The sequence below is a fragment of the Thunnus maccoyii genome, chromosome 15 (assembly GCF_910596095.1).
Source record: "Thunnus maccoyii chromosome 15, fThuMac1.1, whole genome shotgun sequence".
Lineage (NCBI taxonomy): Eukaryota > Metazoa > Chordata > Actinopteri > Scombriformes > Scombridae > Thunnus > Thunnus maccoyii.
This window is the reverse complement of record NC_056547.1, coordinates 27,621,007-27,641,492: the sequence shown is the minus strand read 5'-3', so window position 1 is coordinate 27,641,492 and position 20,486 is coordinate 27,621,007. Positions and strand designations below refer to the sequence as shown.

At 40.4% G+C, this 20,486-nt stretch overlaps 1 protein-coding gene across 1 annotated transcript; it reads right to left on the bottom strand.

The window, feature by feature from the left end:
* Window positions 1-3,416: 3,416 nt before the first annotated feature.
* Window positions 3,417-12,796, bottom strand: nr1d2b (nuclear receptor subfamily 1, group D, member 2b). Its single transcript, XM_042436030.1, has 8 exons — window positions 12,235-12,796; window positions 9,091-9,321; window positions 8,617-8,705; window positions 7,865-8,009; window positions 6,470-7,173; window positions 5,427-5,612; window positions 5,102-5,312; window positions 3,417-4,866 (listed from the first exon to the last, which is right to left on the bottom strand). Exons 1-8 carry the CDS (start codon window positions 12,251-12,253, stop codon window positions 4,670-4,672), a joined length of 1,782 nt encoding a protein of 593 aa, XP_042291964.1. The 5' UTR covers window positions 12,254-12,796; the 3' UTR covers window positions 3,417-4,669.
* Between the last annotated feature and the right edge of the window lie 7,690 nt (window positions 12,797-20,486).

Sequence of the window (20,486 nt, the reverse complement as noted above, 5' to 3'; positions counted from 1 at the left end):
AAAATTTGGTGGAAATTGTCATGGCTTATGGTGATAAATAATTGAAGAAATCCAGAACACAAGAGCTTACACCTTACAGAGCCAAGAGTCCAAATCCCATACTGCACTCAAATTCAAAGCAGGTTTTGAGTCTTTAGTGTGTTCAAACTCGAGAAGTGACAAAATTAATTATATCATTGCCTCAAAATAGAGTATGCACATCCCAATATAATATCAGATGTGTAGACAAAAAGATTAAAAAACAGTCACAAGAGATTTTTTTTGCCTTTTGCCTTTAAAATTTAGTGCACTCAAAAATAATGCCTGTATACACACTAAATCTGCCTAAATCTGATATTACTATTCTAATACATACATGGTGTATGTATTGCATGATTTCCTATTGGTAAAAATTATAAAATACTGTTAACTGCAAAAACAGAATATTATAAAACAATGGTATATAGTACATACATAGTGTAAACAATAAGTGTGTAGTATGGAACTGGGACACAGTCACAATTTAAAAAAAAAAAAAATTGTATTACAAATGGCCATATTGTGGCACTAGGAAGGCATACAGATTCATTCCCTGAACCAGTAACAAAGATAACTAATGTCTCTATTAAAGAAGGGAAGTTTCCGAAGGACTGGAAGTCAGCTATTGTTGTGCCGGTTCATAAATCAGGATTTATTTATTCGTGAACAACTGATGTGAGCAATTACAGGCCTATTAGCATTTTACCTGTCATATCCAAAATTGCAGATAAATTTGTTGCTGAACAGCTGATCACTCATCTCAACAATAGCCCTTAAACACTGCACCCAATGTAATTTGGTTTTTGAGCCAACCATTCCACTCAGGCATAAATCAAACTAAAATGGATAAAGGGGCTGTTGTTGGGGCCATATTTCTAGACTTGGTGCAGTGTGTAGAATTTAGTGGCATCTAGCAGAACAGACTTGGTTTTATTAGTGTATAATCACCTGAAAATAAGAATTGTTGTGTTTTCGTTACCTTAGGATGAGCCCTATATACATAAGGAGTGGGAGCTCCTCCATGGAGCCTGCCATGTTGCACCACCATGTTTCTACAGTAGCCCAGAACAGGCTCTAGAGAGGGCTTTTTCTGTTTTTCACAGCCACCGTAGGTTCCCCTACATGCTTAGAAGGGGAGGGAGAGGGGAAGAGTGTTCAGTTGGTTGCAATCTGCAACCTCATCACTAGATGCCACTAAATCCTACACACTGGCCCTTTAAAGACGGCATTTGATACTTTCAACCACCAAATACTCATCTGTAAACTTTTAATTTCTCCTCTAACGTGCTGAATTAGATAAAATCCTATCTTGCAGGCAGAGTTCAGTGTGTAACATCACCCTTCCTAAGCAATGAAATGGGTGTGCCCCAGGGATCCATCCTGAGACCTCTCCTGTTCAGTTTATATATAAATGATTTACTATTGGTCAGCACAGGGTGTGAAGTGATACTGTAATTTATGTCCATGCAAAAATTTCTAAACTCAGAGCAACAGTGATAAATGTAAACAAATGGCTTGATGATTCACACCTGTTTTTAATGTTAAGGAGACTGTTTGCATGTTTTTTTACACACACAACTACAACAGCAAAACTATATATGAATGCAATGATCAACTCCCCCTTAACATACTGTATGACAAGCTGGACCCAAGCAAAAGGTACAACACTGAAGCCCATTCTCTCTCTGTACAATCAGGCTTTCAAAGTGTTACAGAAAATTTACCATCACTGCAATATTCTTGGAAAATATGACATCCTTACGTAGGAAAATCTAATAAAATACACTGACTCCTGCCTGATGTTTAAGATCCTAAATGGCAAGGCTCCTCCACCACTTAGTACTTTTATTAAGCAGAAAATGTCAAACAACAAATCTACAAGATGTTCTCTGAGAGGGGACTGTGTAATTCCTTTCAAGTGCAGCTCCTTCAGCCAGTCATGGTACATTGCTCGTTTTATTATTATTGTTGTTATTACTGGCTAACCTGCTGCTAACTTGTCCATGTCCTTTGCTCCTTGCCAGGCTGCCAGCTTTGCATGGCTTGGGTACAATATCAACTAGTATTTTATTAACAATCTGGTATGTTCTCCTACAGTTACGTGTGTTGTGTGGCCACTGTGTTTGGTGTATATTACCATTTTACTAACCCATAACTGCATCTTTTAAAATTTAAGCAAGATCAACATAGTGATTATTGTATTTTATTTATGTCTACTGTTTATTGCGGCTCTGCATGGTTGTGGTCAGTATTGCTTGGCTGTTTTGTTGCTTCGTGTTGCTTGCATGGCTATATGTACTGAAATAGTGTTTGTTGTTGCTGTATTATTGTACAACGGCTTATGTTCTGTCTCGAGACTTCTTGAATTGTTGCTGTTGCTGTCTTTATGCCGTCTTGTTGTCTTCATTCTGTAAATTTGATCACTTTATAGGTTTCAAAATATCTTGCCAAAGGACTGCAGTTGAAAACTGCACATTGGCACATTTACAAATGTTGTTTAATGTGTGTTGTCCTTATAAATACATAAATGAAATGAAATATTCCAAACACATCTAGACCAAAAACCAAATTGTTCACACTTTGCCTTTTCCACCAAATGTAATTGGTAATGTGAAATAGTTTTTGAAATGTCCTGCTTATTGAGAGACAGATAGATTAACGGCTCAAACAGACTTTTAGCAGGGGTGCAGAACAGTTTCAGGAATTAACGTGAAATACTGCATCGTTATTAGAGTTTTTTAATGATGAATGAAAACAAACCCCAGATGGATAATGAGCACAGTGAGCAGTAAAGCTTTAGGGCAGCTGTAAACGTAATGCTCTATTTTTATAGCAAATGTAATGAATTATGTCATTATGTGTGATACTGGAGAAACAGCTGTAGTTTCAATGCAGTTTTATGTTTAAATCTTTGAGTTCTTTGAGTCAAACTCAATTGAAGACTTCTTTTAGATAAAACTGTTAAATTCTTTAAGACTATTTTCTAATATTTTCTTCTTAACTTTTATTACTTCTTATATATTTTTTTGTTTTTTACATCACCCACCTTATTTTTAGGAAACTTTAGGGGTCTCCAATAAAATTTCAAACTGATTTTGCTTAATTCAAAGACAACCAGACAAAATAAATAACCACTGCAGTGAGAGAATTGCATTTATAAAATTTATTTATATAGATATATTCATCTATACAGTTATGTATGTATGATAGTATGTATATATTTATATAGAAATCTATGCATACTGCAATCCTTTCACAGAGGAAAACAGAACCACATGTCAGCAATGTTAACACAATGACAGAAGCTCTGGATATTAAAGCTCAGACATTCTGAATTCTTCGACAGGGAACGCATGAAACGAAAAGATGGCGTCGCAAAATATCTGAACACCAGTAACTCAGCTGTCACCTCGACTCAGCTTATTCTTTAAATTACAATCGTTTCAGTAATAATACAATCATATTTTATGTGGATAATCCTATCTATTCAGTTTAACTATACTCAACTAAAGTCTGTACAGTTTGTCTAACAGAAATGGAAAAAAAAAAAAGTCTATTCAAGCAAGTGGGAGTTGCTGGTGACTGACTGTGAGGCAACACCAGAGCAACGTTTCTCTGCCATCCGGAGTCATGACAGCGACATCGGGTGTCTTGATGCGACCCGGGACAGGCGGGACAGAAGACACTGGGATTTCAGAAATAACACCTGTAAGTTTTTTTTCTTTAAGGAAAATATAAGAGAGGTGAAAATGTATCTCCGAGATGCTGAAACAAGTCCAAGACTTCACTGGTTCAGTGTCTCCGTTTCCACTGATCTGTATGTGTGGAAATCAGATATTGCAAGCAATAGAGTGACACTGAATACATTTGTCACAATGCCCAAATAATTTAGAAAAAAAATGACACGCAACTGACAAAAAAACACAGCATAGCACGTACACAACTGCATGAAAAGCATGAAATAAGAAGATCACCTTATTTTGCTCTCCAGATTCATTCAAATACAAACAACATTCTCTGACGACCAAACTGGAAAGCTGGAACTTGTAGCAGCTTCATGTCCACATTCCTCTCATTGTCTTCTGCTTTGTTTGTTTGTTTTTAAAGAGGATTCTCCTCATCAGTCATTCGGTGTCCAGGGGGGTTTTAGGTTTACAACTCTCTCCCATCACATGAACACAGCACCTATTCAATGATTAATGTCTGCCGTAAGTTTCTTGACTCCTCACTATACAGCTCAAATCAAAAAGCAGTCACATATTGCACTATGAATGCAAAAATACCAGTCTACACTATACAGAAAAGTGCTTCTAACATTTGTACAGTTGCTAAGGTACAGTATGCTACACACAAACACAAGAAACATATACATCACTCAGTGTGTCTGTATGTATGCATTACCATCACACAGGCAGTTACGCCCTACAGTACAGTACAAGGACATTTTATGGTCTTCTTCCCCCCCCCGTTTAATGACAGCTTTGAGCTTTAGTTCAACTTATAGACAGAAGGAACAGAACCGTCGGGGGCCCAAAGCCTCATGGGAGAAGTGTGGAGGTGCAGGTGTGGTTTTTGAGTGGGAGGTGAGGGGAGACGGTGGTCCACGTCCGCTCACTGGCGTTAAGTTTGTGTCTGGGGGTCAAGTACTACTTCAGGAATGGACCTTGAAAGCCAGCAGCTCCTCAGAGTGCATGTTGTTGAGGGAGCGCAAGTCGGGCAGTTTGAGCAGCAGTTTGGTGAAGATGGCTGACTCGTTGGGGTGGTTCTTGGTGATGAGGCTTCGCAAGGCGCGGATCAGCGTCTCCTGCAGGGCCTCCACTGAGTTCACGTTCTCGATGCCAGAGCGATCTGGAGGATGGATGCCGATAAGTTAGTGTTAGGCTGAGAGATGGTATACATCTTTGAGGATGGAATTAAAAAGGTACATAAAATATTCCAAAACTAAGTCCATCCACTTGTTTTTTTTGAGAGAATTCTGTTCAAATTTGTGGTACGTTGGATGAAAACTACTCCCAGGGGTCACAACACAAGTCTGCTGGGTCATGAGAGTATTAGCAGGATAGGAAAAGAGGAAAAAACCAACCTGCAGACACCAGAACCACTGCAGTGAAGAGGCTCATCTCCTCCTCGCTGAGGCCGAGGTTGATGAGCTTCTCGCTGAAGTCAAACATGGAGTTGAGGAGGTCCCCGGCGCCCATGGCCCTCAGAGTGTCCACGCTGTACTTCTTCCCACCCAGGAAGGTGACGGTGCGGTCTTTCACGTCGAAGAGTGAGGCAAAGCGAACCACCAACACCTGCGCCACAAACACTGTCAGTCTGAGAACAACTGATGTGACGCCTTTTGTTACATCATCAGCCTTTTATGAAAACTGAGAAATGTGTGTGGCACGTGGGCAAAGGTAGCGTACCTCAAAGGTGCCAGCCTTCAGCAGGCTGACCTGGTCGGGCTGGGACAGGTCTCTGAAGCCTGGGATCTTCTTGGCAAACTCCACCACCTCCCTGACAGCCGGGGTGAAGCTGTGGGAGAACTCCTCCCAAACCTCATGGCCAGACTTCTGAGGGTCCACGTGAGGAGACGTGTTCATGGGACAAACCTGAGGGAAGGACAGAGGAATGTAATACTGAAACATGAAACAAACTGCACATAACCTACAATAAATCTGAGTTAACCACGTTACAGTATTTCTAAAATTCAATACAAAGTCATTCAGGACAAGTGTCACTTTGACCTTCAAAAGTCACCACTGGTTTATTACCTCTAAACTCATTGCACTGAGTTATGTAAAAAATGTATCAGTATTTTTATATTAACAATGCATAAAGGAGCATGTACAATGTGAAAGGGCCTTCATGTAGTGACCAACCCGGAGTGGCTCATCAGCAACTGGGTCGGGTCAACATAGCCTTTGAGTCTATTTTAACACATTGTCAGATGTTGTTTTGCTGCCCCCCAGTGGCCAGAAATCAATTAACTAATGCAGTTTTAAGTATTTATGACGCAAGACTTTGAAAAAATTTATATTTAGGAAGCTGGACCATGTTGTTACAAAGCGACCAAACTACTACAAAAATCTATTACTGCATAAGTTCTCAGATGACTACACTGGCTGTCTGTGTCATAAATAACTGTTATCAAGATTTTCTTTAGATTACGTTATTTATTAAGCACTTTAGTGCCAAAGTACAGCCCTGATCTGTGTTGGTGTTCTTACAGTTTTTAGTTTCTATGTTATTTTAATTCTCTCTGAACCCAAACTTTAGTTTATTTTCCATTTTCTGTTTCTGTCCTTTTGTCTATTGTTACTTTATTTTAACTCATTAATCTTTAGTTCAACACATGTTCTCCTTTTCTCTGTCTTTTCATTTAAATACTTTTTCATTCCTTGTGTTAAGCATTTCAAATTGGTTTTGTGCTATACTAATAAACACTCCTCTCCTTGTTAATTCTTACCAGATGCATCCTGTTGCCACCTCTCCACAGGGGCCCACTGTAGGCTCCATTGGCGGGGTCCTCATTGGCCGGAGCTCTGAAAGCTCCGTGTGTGTAGGCGGGACAGTGGCTGGTGGCAGCGCTCCTGGACAGTCTGAAGGGGCAGTGGCTGCCATTGCTGTTGACCTCCGGACCCTGAGGGCCCAGGCTGGAGGGGGGGTCCTGGGCTGCCATGGTGACCAGGTTGTTGTGGTGGTTCCAGACGTCTTGCCGCTCCTCTGTCCGGTGGTTAACGGTGTTTTTGGCGACACCACTGTTCTGCAGGCCCGAGGGGGGCGGGGCATCGCTTGTCAGGCTGCTCTGCTCCTGGTTATACATGAAGGTCTCCTGGTGGGCCCTGGTCACCGAGCCGATCACCTCTTCCTCCCCGCTGTCTGATGCGCTGGGCGAGGCTGAGCTGGGGCTGGTGTCCATGGCCACAGTGGGTTCCGGATCAGAGCTGGAGTCTGATTGGCTGGAGCGTGGTGAGGCGGATGGAGAGGAGGAGGGGGTGGGGCCAGTGTCCCCAGAGGTAGGTTCAGTGGCGCAGGCTGGCAGCGGTTTGGCGATGGGCAGCTCTTGACTGCTGTGCAGCTGGCTGTTGTTCATCATGTTGTTCATGGCACTCTGCATCTCCAGCAGCATGCGCTGTTTCTCACGCTTGGGGATGCGGCCAAAGCGCACAGCTGAACAGTGAGGAGACAATCGTGTCAGCAGGATTCACTTGAATGATTTTACAGATTTGAGTAACAAGTTAGAAAATAGCAATTTTTATTTTTCTGGTTTAGTTTGCTTTAAGTGATGCATGTACAATATAACAAGCGTCATGTGCACATTTTTAAGAGCACTCCACCAATGTTACACATTGAGTTAAATTCACTAGTCATAGGGAAAACACGTGAAAACAGTGAAATAACCCTGACAATGTCATGATGATGTCATGAGCTGTTATCTCAGCTTGGATTTGGAGACTACTCATGAAAGACGGTCTGCATTACAAACTGGGGGAGAGGAGTTTGACAGACTTGGGTATTTACTGGGCAGGAATGTAACAAAAATAGGCTATCAAGCTGAATCATGGGAACTGTAGGATTAAAACACTAAACATATGGCATAAACCTTTTATATTATTTTCTAATCTGGTCACTAAGTGTTAGCAAATCACTAGGTGTTAGCTAAAGTTAATGAATGGAAGTAGCCTCACTATGTTGATTTTACTGAGAATAACATTACAAAGTATCTCTGTTAACTCACACAACACACAATCAAGGCATCTGTCTGTGTGATCCCCTCTCTGTAGAGGCTGAATCAATGAGTGATGCTCATATGAGCCTGACAGTAATTACTGCAGGTGCGGCACACACAGCGGATACTCACAGTCTCTGGACATCCCCACCATCAGGCATTTCTTGAAGCGACACTGCTGGCAGCGGTTCCTGTTGATCCTCATGATGGGGCAGCTCTCGTTCTTAAGGCACTTCTTATACTGGATGTTCTGCTGGATGCTCCTCCTGAAGAAGCCCTGTGTGTGTGTTCACAAACACAAACACGTCAGACGTCACAGATAGCTGTGTGTATACATGTCTCAGTGTTGGATTTACGTCACGAAGATTCTGACATTTTGCCCGAATATTCACCTTTAGATTTGAGCATTTTCACGTCCGATTAAACTCAATTTTTCTGTATATATTAAAATTTATTGCTACAAAACTGCAGCAGATTGAATAAAAAGGTAATAAAAAAAATGAGAATTTGCACAGTATTGGATCTATATCTCAATTTGAGTAAAAGAGCAAAACTCTAGCCAACTAACATAAGTGTGTGTTCCTCCTCTACGGCAAGCTGTGGCGTGTCTGTCATTGTGACCTGCTCCCCACAGTGAACTAGGCCACACAGCAACGTGAAGTATAAGGGGCAGCTGATATAAATATGGGGAGAGTGAACTAGTTCCCTAAGTCTCCAGTTGTAGCTGTACAGATGGCAACGCTGGAGGTGACCCACTTCAACTTCAGCCCCCGTCAGTGCTGCTCTGCCCAACGCTGTGTCACAGTCGATGTTTGCCAGGTGTCTGTGTGTGTGTGTGTGTGTCTGTGTGTGTGTGTGTGTGAGATTCAGAGAGCAGACCTCACCTTACAGCCCTCACAGGCATGGACGCCGTAGTGGAAACCAGAGGCCACGTCGCCGCACACCTTACACAGCAGCACCAGGCCGTTGATTTCTGAGGTTGATACAAAAACACGTTCTTATAGTTTCATTGGGAGATAGGGATTTGGAATGTTTTAGTATATTATATCTGCCGACTGTTTAGATTTGACAATATTGTCAACCATTCTCCAAACTGCAATTTCTCATGTGAAATATATAAGACATCACATGTGAGAACATCTATTTCACATGTGCAGAATTAGTGTTTCTCTCCAGATTTGTGTTCCTAGCAATGGGGAGGCACCAGGACTCATCACCACAGTATTACTCCAACTAAAACTAAAAGCTGCTGCCCTACTTTCAGACTGCGTGCACATCTTCCCCCGATGTCAAACAAGTTCTCTCAGAAACATTTCTCTCCACAACTTTGGTAAGGTTCATACAGTTCGCCTACTTACTTGTGATGCCACATTTTGCAGTGGAGGAGGATCGTCCATTTTTCTGAGTCCCAGGGAGGCTTTGGCCCCCGGCGGGCAGTGTGGGGTCAGCCGGCTGACCCAGCTGGCGGCGGCTGGGCGAGGAGCCGTGGGGTGGGGAGGATGACTGGTAGCTGCCGTTGGAGGAGTCGCTGTGGCAGGACTCCGGGCTGGAGGTAGAGCTGGACGAGCTGATGTAGGCTATTACGCCTCCTGGTGCACAAAGACAAGAGAGAAAATAGGCCATGATGACAGGGACTGCAGCAGCAACTCAACACTGTGCAGAGCTTTGTGCTAGTAGGTGCGGTGTGATTTATTTGACATTTTTTTTTGATGGCACTTTAATTTTTTCTCAGAGGATACCTCTGGTGATATTCTGTATTTTATTTTTGTTAATAAATCCCATGAAAATACTTAAACCAAGAATGAATTGATCCTATGAACAAGTATTTTGTGTGTGTATCAAAGACTGATATATCATATTCCTCTGTGCCATATGGCTCAAAAACAATTAAACACATACAAATGAGTCACATGTTGCACTGGGTGACCTGTTCCTTCATTACCATGAACACACAAACTGTAGTTTATTACAGTGCCCCCCTCCCCCACCCCCGCGCAACACACACACACACACACACACACACCCTCCTGCTGCTGTAAATACTGACTAGAGCACCAAGTGTGGATTAATCCACAGCTGAAAATAGTCCTCAACAAACGCACTATTTTCTCCTGTCTGAGTATCATTTGGCAATAACTACAGTGACTAGCTGTTTTAGGGAATTACTGAACCTTTTTTAAAAATGAAGCAAACTTTTTATGACCTGTTTTTTTTTTTAAAGATTTATGTCCTCTGTAGGAACTAGTGGGCTACGGGTTGAGTGCACCAAAAGTTAAGAATCCAGAGACAAACAGTCTATTCTTTCAATCTCACTAATCTTTATTTTCTACTTAGTCATAAAAAATCGAATTTGCATAACAATAATTTGCATATTATTTTCAAAAGGCAGAGTGCTGCACGTACGCCCAGCATTAGTTGAGTAATCATCAAAGTCCTCCCTTTATACATTCTTAGTGCTGTGGTGTTTTAGCACCAAAATTCCCAATAATCACCCATCAAACTACTGTGTCCAGCACTGTGACGACTAGGCCTAAATTCTTTGATTCTACGTCGAGGACATTCAAATTTCTGTAGGAGGAGCTCTTTTCTTTGTCTGCTCAGTCATGGTGGCCATCAGCGCTTACGCTAACTCCTTGCTGTTTCCTTCCCCTTCGATGAAATGAAACTCTAGTCATCACCACATCCAGACGCTTTTTCTGTGGAACTGGCTTAACATAAAGAGGGCAACAGCGTCCTCAGCCAGTAGGAGTCGAGCAGACAGGCTGCTGCTGCTGAGCCGTTTTTTCCCCTCAACATAGGCTGACCTGATTTCTTCCCCTGCCATTCTCAATGATTAGGTAACAGCCATTACATAATGTCAGCTTCACAAGGGTGTGTGTAGTAGGTAGTCTGGCCGATCCCTGCAACCATTCACATATACAGCCTCCATCATAAAATGTTCTAGTGTCAAATGATATTCTTAATAGGATGAATTTATTCAACCTAATAGCACATACTGATATAACAGGCGGATTCCATCGAGTCAGCAGACAATGCATTCCATACATTGTAGTTGTACGATTTTTCGACTAACAATAGGCATTCATACTAAACAATACCAGCGTAATGATGGACTAGAAACTTTTGTTCCAATTATTTTTCACAGCAAATGTGATTTATACTAAAAAACTAAACATTTTTTCAAGAATAGGGAGTCATTTTGGACTCCTTGTCATTGAATTTCTGTGTGTTAGATAATACTGTATGTTTCAAAAACATTCCTGTGTCGAGTCAGACAGAATAGAAATAGACAAACATATGTCACAGAATATGTCAAAATACTATGAATCATTTTGCAATATTATGATATTATCAAAGCTGTTTTCACTCCACATATTTAACCATTTGTCTTATTTATCATTCTTGCTTAGTGTTTTACTGGCAAGTACTGAAGTGTGAAATTTAAAGTGACAAATTGTAAGGTTTCATTTTGAGGATAAAAACAGCTAGACTTGAGGCTGTTTTTTGTTTTGGCTAATTTTATCTAAGTTAAAGCTGGAAAACAGAACACAGAAAAAGGTGCTGCATTCATGGCCCATGGGAAATGGTGATTTTAACCCTTTCAAGCCAGTGGGAAACCTGTTGGTCTAGTTAAACTAAATACTTTGGAGAAATAAAGATGATCAGATCCTGTCATTTGATTACAGAAGCTATGGTCAATCAGTTAATTAAAAGAATCAATTTCAGCATGTCAAGCAGGATGTGCCATTCTGCATCTTTACGCATCTTTATTTATTTTTGTTCCAATATTGCTGAATAATGTCGACACTAAAACCAGTGAGATTTAATACACATTTTCACATCAACCATGTGAAAACTGAATTGGATGCTATTTCTAGCTACTTTAATAAGTTAAATGCCCTGACTAGAACAGGATAAAATACATGGAGCATTGGGTGACCCACGGGCCCTGAATGCATCATAACATGATTTTTTTTTCAACACGCCCCCACGTGGAGCCAGCATGTTCTTTCCCCGGGAAAACTGGGTCACCGCGCGCCGCTGCGAGAAACCTCACGTGTATCCGGGCGAGACCCCACGCCAGCTTGCTGGGACAAATTATGCAATGGCCACGTCACGGTGCCGCTCGACCAATGAGCGGCGACGCACGGAGAACGTAAACACAGGTGCACATGGCTAGGCTGACGGGTCCATGTGAGGAGAGACGACTGCAGTGCTGCTGAAGCCAAGTACTTGAGTAATAACAACAGCCCACTGGCACTCCTAACCCAGTTTAATATTAACATACCAGTAAACGCGACAGCCTTTAAAATTTCAAGTGTTTCGTCAGAGTGTGAGGACTGCTTAAAATATAAAACAGCCCTCATTTTGCTGTAACAGGTCGTGTCACTTTCATAAAGCGTCATTTCACTGAAGCTAATGATAGGATGTGACTACAATATTTAGCCCATTTAACAAGCTGCAGCTATTCGCCATTTAAATAAAGGTTAAAGCACACTTACCAGCTTTGGTCGACTCCATTTCCAAGGTGTTTCGGGGGGCTTTCCTCCTCCTCTGCTACCTCAGTGCTGAAGCCGTTTTTCTGTTTTAGTGGTCAGCAACTGAAAAGTCGCTGATTGCTCCCGGTTGAGAAAGTGGCTATAAAGCTACAACATTTAAAATTCACGACGCTTAACCTGATAAAAGGACCACAGACGTTACGGTCGGTTGACAGTGACAGACGAGACGAGAGAAGATATAATTTCACAGGAGGCTATCTAACATATCAAACCGACGCGGTTAAGTTTTCAGAGACTGGCTTCAACGACGCTGAACGGGCAGTTTTTCCGTCCTCAGAGGTGTTGGTCGCTTCTTTGTGTCAAAAAAGAAAAAGCTGTTGCTCGTCTGCCTTCAGTGTAATTGAGCCACATCTAGAAGTATAGCGCTTTCCTATCAGAGATAGCACGGGGAAAGGTGGCGTTGTGAAGAACTGGTTTTTGCAGTGACTGTTTCGAGTAGCGATCAGTGTGCGACCATGTGACCCAGTTCATCGGCTCCTCCTTCCCCACAGCCCTGCACTGGTGTCAATGTAACCCACTGACACACTTTCACCAGTCAAAGTGAACAAAGACAGGTAGCAAAGTACACCCTGTATCAAAAAAATAATTTATTAATGATACTTATCATAGTTTGGGCTGAATCCAAATTTGTTACCGTACTTTTTTTGATGGAGGGCAAAGGTAAACTCAGACATGTCTGACGAAATCTTTGGCAGGCATAATTTAACACTTACGTTTCTTCAGATTTGCTTTAAATACCTCAGAGGCAGTATATTTTTTACATTGTAAGTTATAGTTCCAGTGTGAAAAGTTTAATCCTCTCAGTCTCTGCTCCTTTCGTTTAGTCGGGGCTGTATCCAGGATTTTAGAAATATTCCTGTCAGGTCCCCCCAACAGTTTTGACTGAAAATCATAAAAAAGGTCTCTTACTTTTTTAAAATCTGACTTTTTTCAATTTCATGCATTCAATCAACTGTTCACATACTCTCTATACGTTTTATTTCCCAACATGAAGGTTTAAATTCTGTTTGGCGCATCCTCTACACTGCCAGGAATAAGGGACTGTATGAAAATTATTAGGGTGGGGGCGGGGGGTTTGTTGTAATATGGGGCTGCTATCGTAATTTTCATTATAGGTGAACAGAGGGTAGTCTGACTTTTTAATCTCTAGAAAACAGATATCTGCAGAATCTGGCAACGGGACAAGATTTCGGTACTGGAAGCATTCTGGTTTCTGTTTATAGCCTGAGTAGTATTGACCAATCACGTTTGAGTGGGTTTGGTTGCATGCAGGTAAAAAGTCCATGTGGAGAGAATAAGAGGTGGAATGCATTGGCCGAAATGCAATCTTGGGACCCATTGGTTATCATCTGATGATGATTTAAACATTTTATTAGCTCTTTTTCTTAATTACCTGCATTCATATGTATATATTTGTTTATGGAGATTAGCCAAAATGCTGTCTTGACATCTCAATTCGCTAATCGGACTGTAGACAATGACCGGAGCACAGAAGAGGAAGTCTTGGTCCGGATATCTGTTATCCGGATATCACTGGCCGATAGGTTCCGAGATTGTACTTTTTTGGGAGAGCAGGGGAAGGTCTTTTTTTAAAATTTCTTCTTACATTTGTTTTTTCTCATATTTTATTTCAGGCTTCACTTCTGTGATTTATTATAGTAAACAACACTAAACAGCTGGCTGTCATAAAGATGTGTTTTTTTTCCATATTCAGGACAACAGTCCTCTCTGTAGCGCTTTATTTTCCTCTTCACGACAAATGGCTACTGTTCATTTTGAGAGACACAATACATGTAGAGCTTACTAACTGACTGTATGTTCTCTTTATTTTTCACCAGCCCCCACAGTTGCTCCTTTCTTACTCATTGTAACACAAAGCAGAAGTGCAGTACAGTTAAATGTAACATGTCAAATTAGGCATCACATGTTGCCAGATGTTATAGCCATCATTGTAGTGCACACGTGTTTTCTTCAGGACATTTGGAACACACACTTACCGTCTGTAATATCTGTTCGTTTACAGTTGACTTTGAAATGGGTCGTCTGAAATGTTTGGTGATGCATATTATGAAAATTAAAGTTCTCTTAAGATATGAAATGTTAAAATTTGAGCTTATCTTAAGTCCTTGAGCTAAGTCCTTTATGCTTTTCCTCTTTCAGCTATGTGGTTAAAGGAGTTGTACCAGCTCCATGCAGTTATGTTATTTTGAGATATTGGAGGAGAAGTCAAGGGCAACGTCTGAAGAATATATTAATAATATTATTAGTAATATATTAAGTGAAGCACAACCACTATATTCCCTCAAAACACAGCTGACATGACCTCTTAGCACCCTTTTTCCTTTGTGGTATCGTGTTTACTCTTCTCGTTCTCATTAATTCTCTTTGAACAGATCATTTTAATGACAGGTTTCACACTCTGAATATAAGCACTAATTAACCCTGAAGAATCTGGGTGCAGTTTGCAGTTGTTCTTTTGTGACTAAGGGTAAGGAGGATGATGATTGATCATGCATTAATTTCATTTCCTTTTGCAAAACATGCTAGCATTATTTTTTTTAAAGATACTTAGTCACTCAGTTTTATCTTTCAAAGTTGAGTCAATTGTGTTCCTTGTAACCTTGCCAGCATTCTGGTGTGGTAATGAAACAATGTAAACAGCTCTCTTGGTACATTTTAAGGTGTAACCAGTTTGTCGAAACATGACTTGTTTGTTCCTTGGAAAACGCATGAAGCCTGCAGGCTGTTTTTTTTCTTCGACCTAAATTTGAAGCAGATTTGAAGCAGAACACATTAAAGCACACTGGAAACAAGATTAATTTAAATAAAAGCCTAAAAAGTTGTCTCTACTGAATAAAATATTAATGAAGATGATAGAGCCTCTGTTGTAATCTGAATAAAACAGATTAATAATAAACCATTTGCTTTCATTTTCCTCACTTTAGCAAGTTTTTTCTTTTGTGCTGTATAGCTACCTGTCAGTGTCACGTTGAACTGCAAATGACAATAATGAAGACACTTGATTTTTCTTCATGTCCTACTACTGAAAATGATTAGTATAAAATATGGAGGACCTTTGCTGAATGTTGCTTTGAGTCGTTTTTGATTACAAGTTAAATTTGAAAAGACACACAAAGCACAGTCGTGTTTTCCACAACATTAATACAATTGTTACGAAGATGTTGTCATATAGAGTTTGGGAGAAAAACCTGAATGTAAGTCATCAATGCAGAAGTAAATTCAGACATAATGTTGACTGTATAGACAGCATTTCCAATTAGTTGTGTGCTCATAGGAAATATGAGTGTAATTCACAAGATGCCAAAAATAAAGGCTGTAATACATTGCACAATAGAATATTGAACACACGAGGAATGTCATCTATACTGCTTTTAGGCTTCACAGCATGGTTCCGACTGAAATATTGGAATAACTATTGGATGGATTGCAATGAAATTTGATACATATATCCATTGTGCCCAAATGACAGCAGGTCAAATTTTTCTCTTTTCCAGTTAATATGGCAATCTATGAGCCTCTACCTAAGGACAGCTTCACAAGGTGTGCTTACGTTTTTACCTACAGGAGCACAACATGTACTTAAAGGACTAGTGTGTAGGATTTAGTGGCTTCTAGCAGTGAGGTTGCAGATTGCATCCAACTGAATACACCTCCCCCTCCCTTACGGGGGCCGCAAAACTCGTGAAAAAACGCAAAGTCCCTCCCTAGAGTCATTGTTTGGTTTGTTTGTTCTAGGTTTCTGTAGAAACATGGTGGTGCAACATGGCGCGTTCCATGGAAGAGGAAATGCTCCCTATAGGACATAAAGGGTTCATTCTAAGGTAACGAAACCACAACAACTCTTAGTTTCAGGTGATTGTACACTAATTAAAACATACGTATGAATATTATATTCCATTTCTGCCAAGTCCGTTCCACTAGATGCCACTAAATTCTACACACTGGACCTTTAAGGCTCGCAGAGCTTCTGGCATGTCTGTAACAAAGTCACAAGTATTTCAAACCAGCCCTTACTGCTCATCTCTAGCTGCATCTAGCTTTTTCAGATTCCTTTAACAGATTTGTTAAAGTTGCCTTGATATCCCAGAAGTTTTGAAGCCTGGCTGTGAACTCTGTTGATTAAATGTAGGAATATGAGGTGTTTTGGGGCACTAAAACAAAATCAAGGAGTTTATCTCTAAAATCTATCTTGCCAGTATGTAAAGGGCTGTTCTTAGCTTATCCCAATGTCAATGTTTTATTGTTTTATTTTATTAACCCTCTTTTAACCTGTGTCATCACCCCCTCATCATTATTATTACTACATGTAGCAACCAACTGAGAACAAGGCAACCCTATGTGAACAATAAAAACTCATCTATATTCAGTCCAATATTAAGAAAATTGTGATAATTTGGATGTATTATATAACACAGCTGGGTGCATCAGCCAGCTGTTGATGGCCTGTGCATCAAAGCTCTGCATTGGTGCTGTTCAACTTCCTTATCAAATTTGATTTCACTGTTGTCAATGTGCGTAGTATGTTCACCAGCTAGTAACTATCACTGTCTGTCTATTGCTAGGTGTTGGGCAGGTAGTGCACAGAGGGTTTATCAGAGCTTTTTCAAGTTTGTGGGCTAACAAGCAAAACAATGAGCCAAAAGAGGCTAAAAAGGTCTGTAGAGCAGAGGGGAACTGCAGGGTTGGTCTCTCTTTGATTTGTCACTATGAGCAACATCTGTCACGTTATACATAATTATTTTATCCATCCATAGTATGGGGAATATGCATTAATGCAACTTTAAAATGTTTGATATCTGAATTTTATACTTGGAAATGTTAAAAAGCATCTGAAACATGATGTACAGCACCATAAGATGCATAACATTACATTCCTTTAACCCCTAATAGACAACAAGTATTTCTTATATTCCAGCATTAAAACCACTGAGCAGCACTAAATGTTTCGATCATTTTTATGATTTGTATCATGTTAGACAACTTCGCCAGCGCATGAGTATTTGGCACTGGATACTGTTTAAATAGGACACACAGCAGGGTAGTGGATCCAGTTCTATGACCTGATGTCACGTGGCTTCAGAGCTGTTCTCCCCCACGTTTAATTCTTCCTGGGTTAACGTGACATAGAAATGCTTCCCTCCTCCTCATCTCCAAATAGCAGGCAGGAGCTGGCCGAAGTTCCCCACAAATATGCAGCGCCAGGCATTCCCCAAGGCACTCTCAATTCCAGCTAATGTTTCCTCACTTACTACAATGAAACCTTTTTAGGAGTAAGCAGTCCCACGCCTTTACCATCCTGTTCCCTACTTTCTTTTTTTGGAAATTCTACAGATCAGGTCAGGGGTTATTGCTGCCCCACAGACTAATGCAAAGATGCACAATAGAGTGGGAGTAATGTGAGAAATGACCTTTGTTCTCACTCCGCCCTTCCATGTTCTCAGTTGACCCTTTCACTCGGTAGGTCAGGGAATTATTTTAGCTAGACACTGGAATATGTTGTCATCATGACCTGCAGGATTCATTAATTCTTAGTTAACATAACCCAAGAAACTTAAAACACTTGATGACTTCATGATCCCTGTGGGAACATTGTGAGTTCCATCCTCTTGTAGGAAAATACATCATGACACTAACAGCACACGGTTTGAGAAAGTAAATATTCAAAACATCTATATATTAGCATGGTGTAATTATTGTCAATCGTCTCCCCTCCTCTCCCTCCCTGTTGGTGTTGACTGAACTGAAGAGGATAAACATCTCACAAGTTATTTTTTCCATCAACCATTTACTCCGTCCTTCGTCTCCTTTGACCCAAATTCCAAAAGCTTTAGCCACTTTTTTTTGTTTGTTTTTTTTGAAAACAGCTCCTTCTTCCTATTTAGTTCCAAAACCTGCTGATTTCCTGCCAAATCTGGCCTGTTGGCACTAAGGCCCCATTTATGTTTAACATGTGATCTGTATCAGAATACATTATCTGGATAATGACATCCAATCCACGGGTCTTAATAAGCCTTAATGCTGCTTGTATTGTGATTGGACCTCACTATGCAAGTTAGCTAGGCTGTGCTGGTGGTCCACAAACATAAAGCCATGTTTTGAGAGAACTGTCTCTCGCCCGGACGGTGGATCAGATCATACGGCTGCACAGGGAAGAAGTGACAAGAAGCTGCAGTCAAGACAGACAGTTTCCAGCAGCCTTCTCAGTCAGGAAGTCACAAGAACACTCTCAGTGCATTAGATCAGTTCCTGATTGAATTACATATGATCAGACCAGTCTTTCCAGCTTTTACTCAGTCTCCAATAATTGATGTTTTAATTATGTCCTCTACCTGCTGGTCAGCATGCCGAACATAAATCAGCTGCCAGTTTGCTGGACCTGTCCACCTCAAACTCATTCTCATCTCAACACAAAGAAATTCAAAACACTAACCAACGGTCACAGTACAAAGGGAGAGAGAAAGCATTATTGAGCAGCTTTATTGAAGACTTTCCTTTACAGATTGACCCAAAAGTTTTGTGTTGCTTTATGGTCGTTACAAGAATTAACTAATGTTCATATTGCAGGCTGTTGGCAGCTGAATTATTCTGGCTGATAAAAGTTGCCAGCAAGCACACATTTATTCTGTTAAGAAAACAAAACCTCCAAATACCAGAAGTGAAATGTGTGACTGTGTTTCTGCTCTCGGTGAAACTTTCACATTCAAGACTTGGAAAAGTGCTTCTTTTGTTTGCTTTTATAGGATAATGGAGCTCTCCTGCAGAGTGAAAAATGCCGAACAAGCAGTTAGCAGTTAATTGTCATAATCACAGTGAACATGATGGCTTCAGTGTTCACTAACGCTGGCCAAACCTGAAGAACAAGAATAAAATGGCACAGTTGGTACTTAGTGGTTTGACATCTACATAAAGGCTTCATAGTCCATTCAAATAAGAGTGTAATCATTTGAGTTTTAATATGGCACCACGATGTAATTAAAAAAATCACATCAGGGAACATTCAGGACTGTTACATTAGCTCTAAACTGACCAGCAATAACCAACTTTTAATAGCCGTCAGTCACAGGACCACATTTTCCACACAAATGTAGCCAATATGCATAAGAGAGTGTGGAAGTTTTAGTGGTAAATTAGACTGTTTATCAGGAACTATGAACTTTGTAGGAACTATTTATTTTAGAGTGACATGTTTATGAGTTGACTTACTTTCTCTGAGCTCCACGATTAACTTTCATTTACTAAAAGCTTTAAAAAAAAAAGAAAAAAAAAAGACTGAACTCATAAATAAACACAAACACAAAAAGCTAATTCAGATAATATCTTTTTAGTATCAGATGTATGCATGCGGTGACCGTAAAACAGAGCTAGTTTATACTGGAGGTCAATATATCAAAAAGCTCATTTCTTAAACCGTGTCACCACAAGGTCCATTTAATAGCTGTTCTGGATATTTCAGTGATAACATACCATCTTCATCAGCAGATGGAGTTTGCCCAGACGTTATGGAATTTTTAGGACTTCAGTCCATGTTGTCATACAAGTTGTGATTGCAAGCCATTTGTAAAGTGTACATTAGCCTGCCACCCTGTTGGGTTGGATAGCAGCACTCACATGCTCCTCTCAGCATGTTACTGATTAGTTTCTATTCATGGAATTACAAGCTGCTAGAATATAGTTTATGTACAATAAAATGTTGATTAAAGCTTTATACTGAAGGGTTTAGAGGTCTGTGTTTACATTCTGTGGGGAACAGCAACTATTAAACAGACCTTAACAATTACAGGAGATGATGTATTTTAATCTGTAAATTAAAGTGGAAATCAAGTTTGGTTAGAAATGAATGGCTGCATTACACATTTTATTATATGTCATATGAGTATCTGTTATCTGAGTCTCAGAACAACCTGTTCTATCCCCTACCTGCGTACATCATACATCAATACAGATTGATCTTTACTTCCTGTCCCTGCAGAGACGTGCCTTCAAAAGAATAAATGTTATCGATATAAAAATTGAAAGGGAGCATTTATGAATGTGAAAAGAAATTGATCTGGGTTATATTAGCATGTGGAAGGACGTTTTAAACCTTCAGAGCAGAGCGCTGCTCTTTAGATTCCAGGCAAAGCTGTGGATAAAGTACTGATCCAAGCTGGATCCAAGTCAGTCAGGATTAGCCG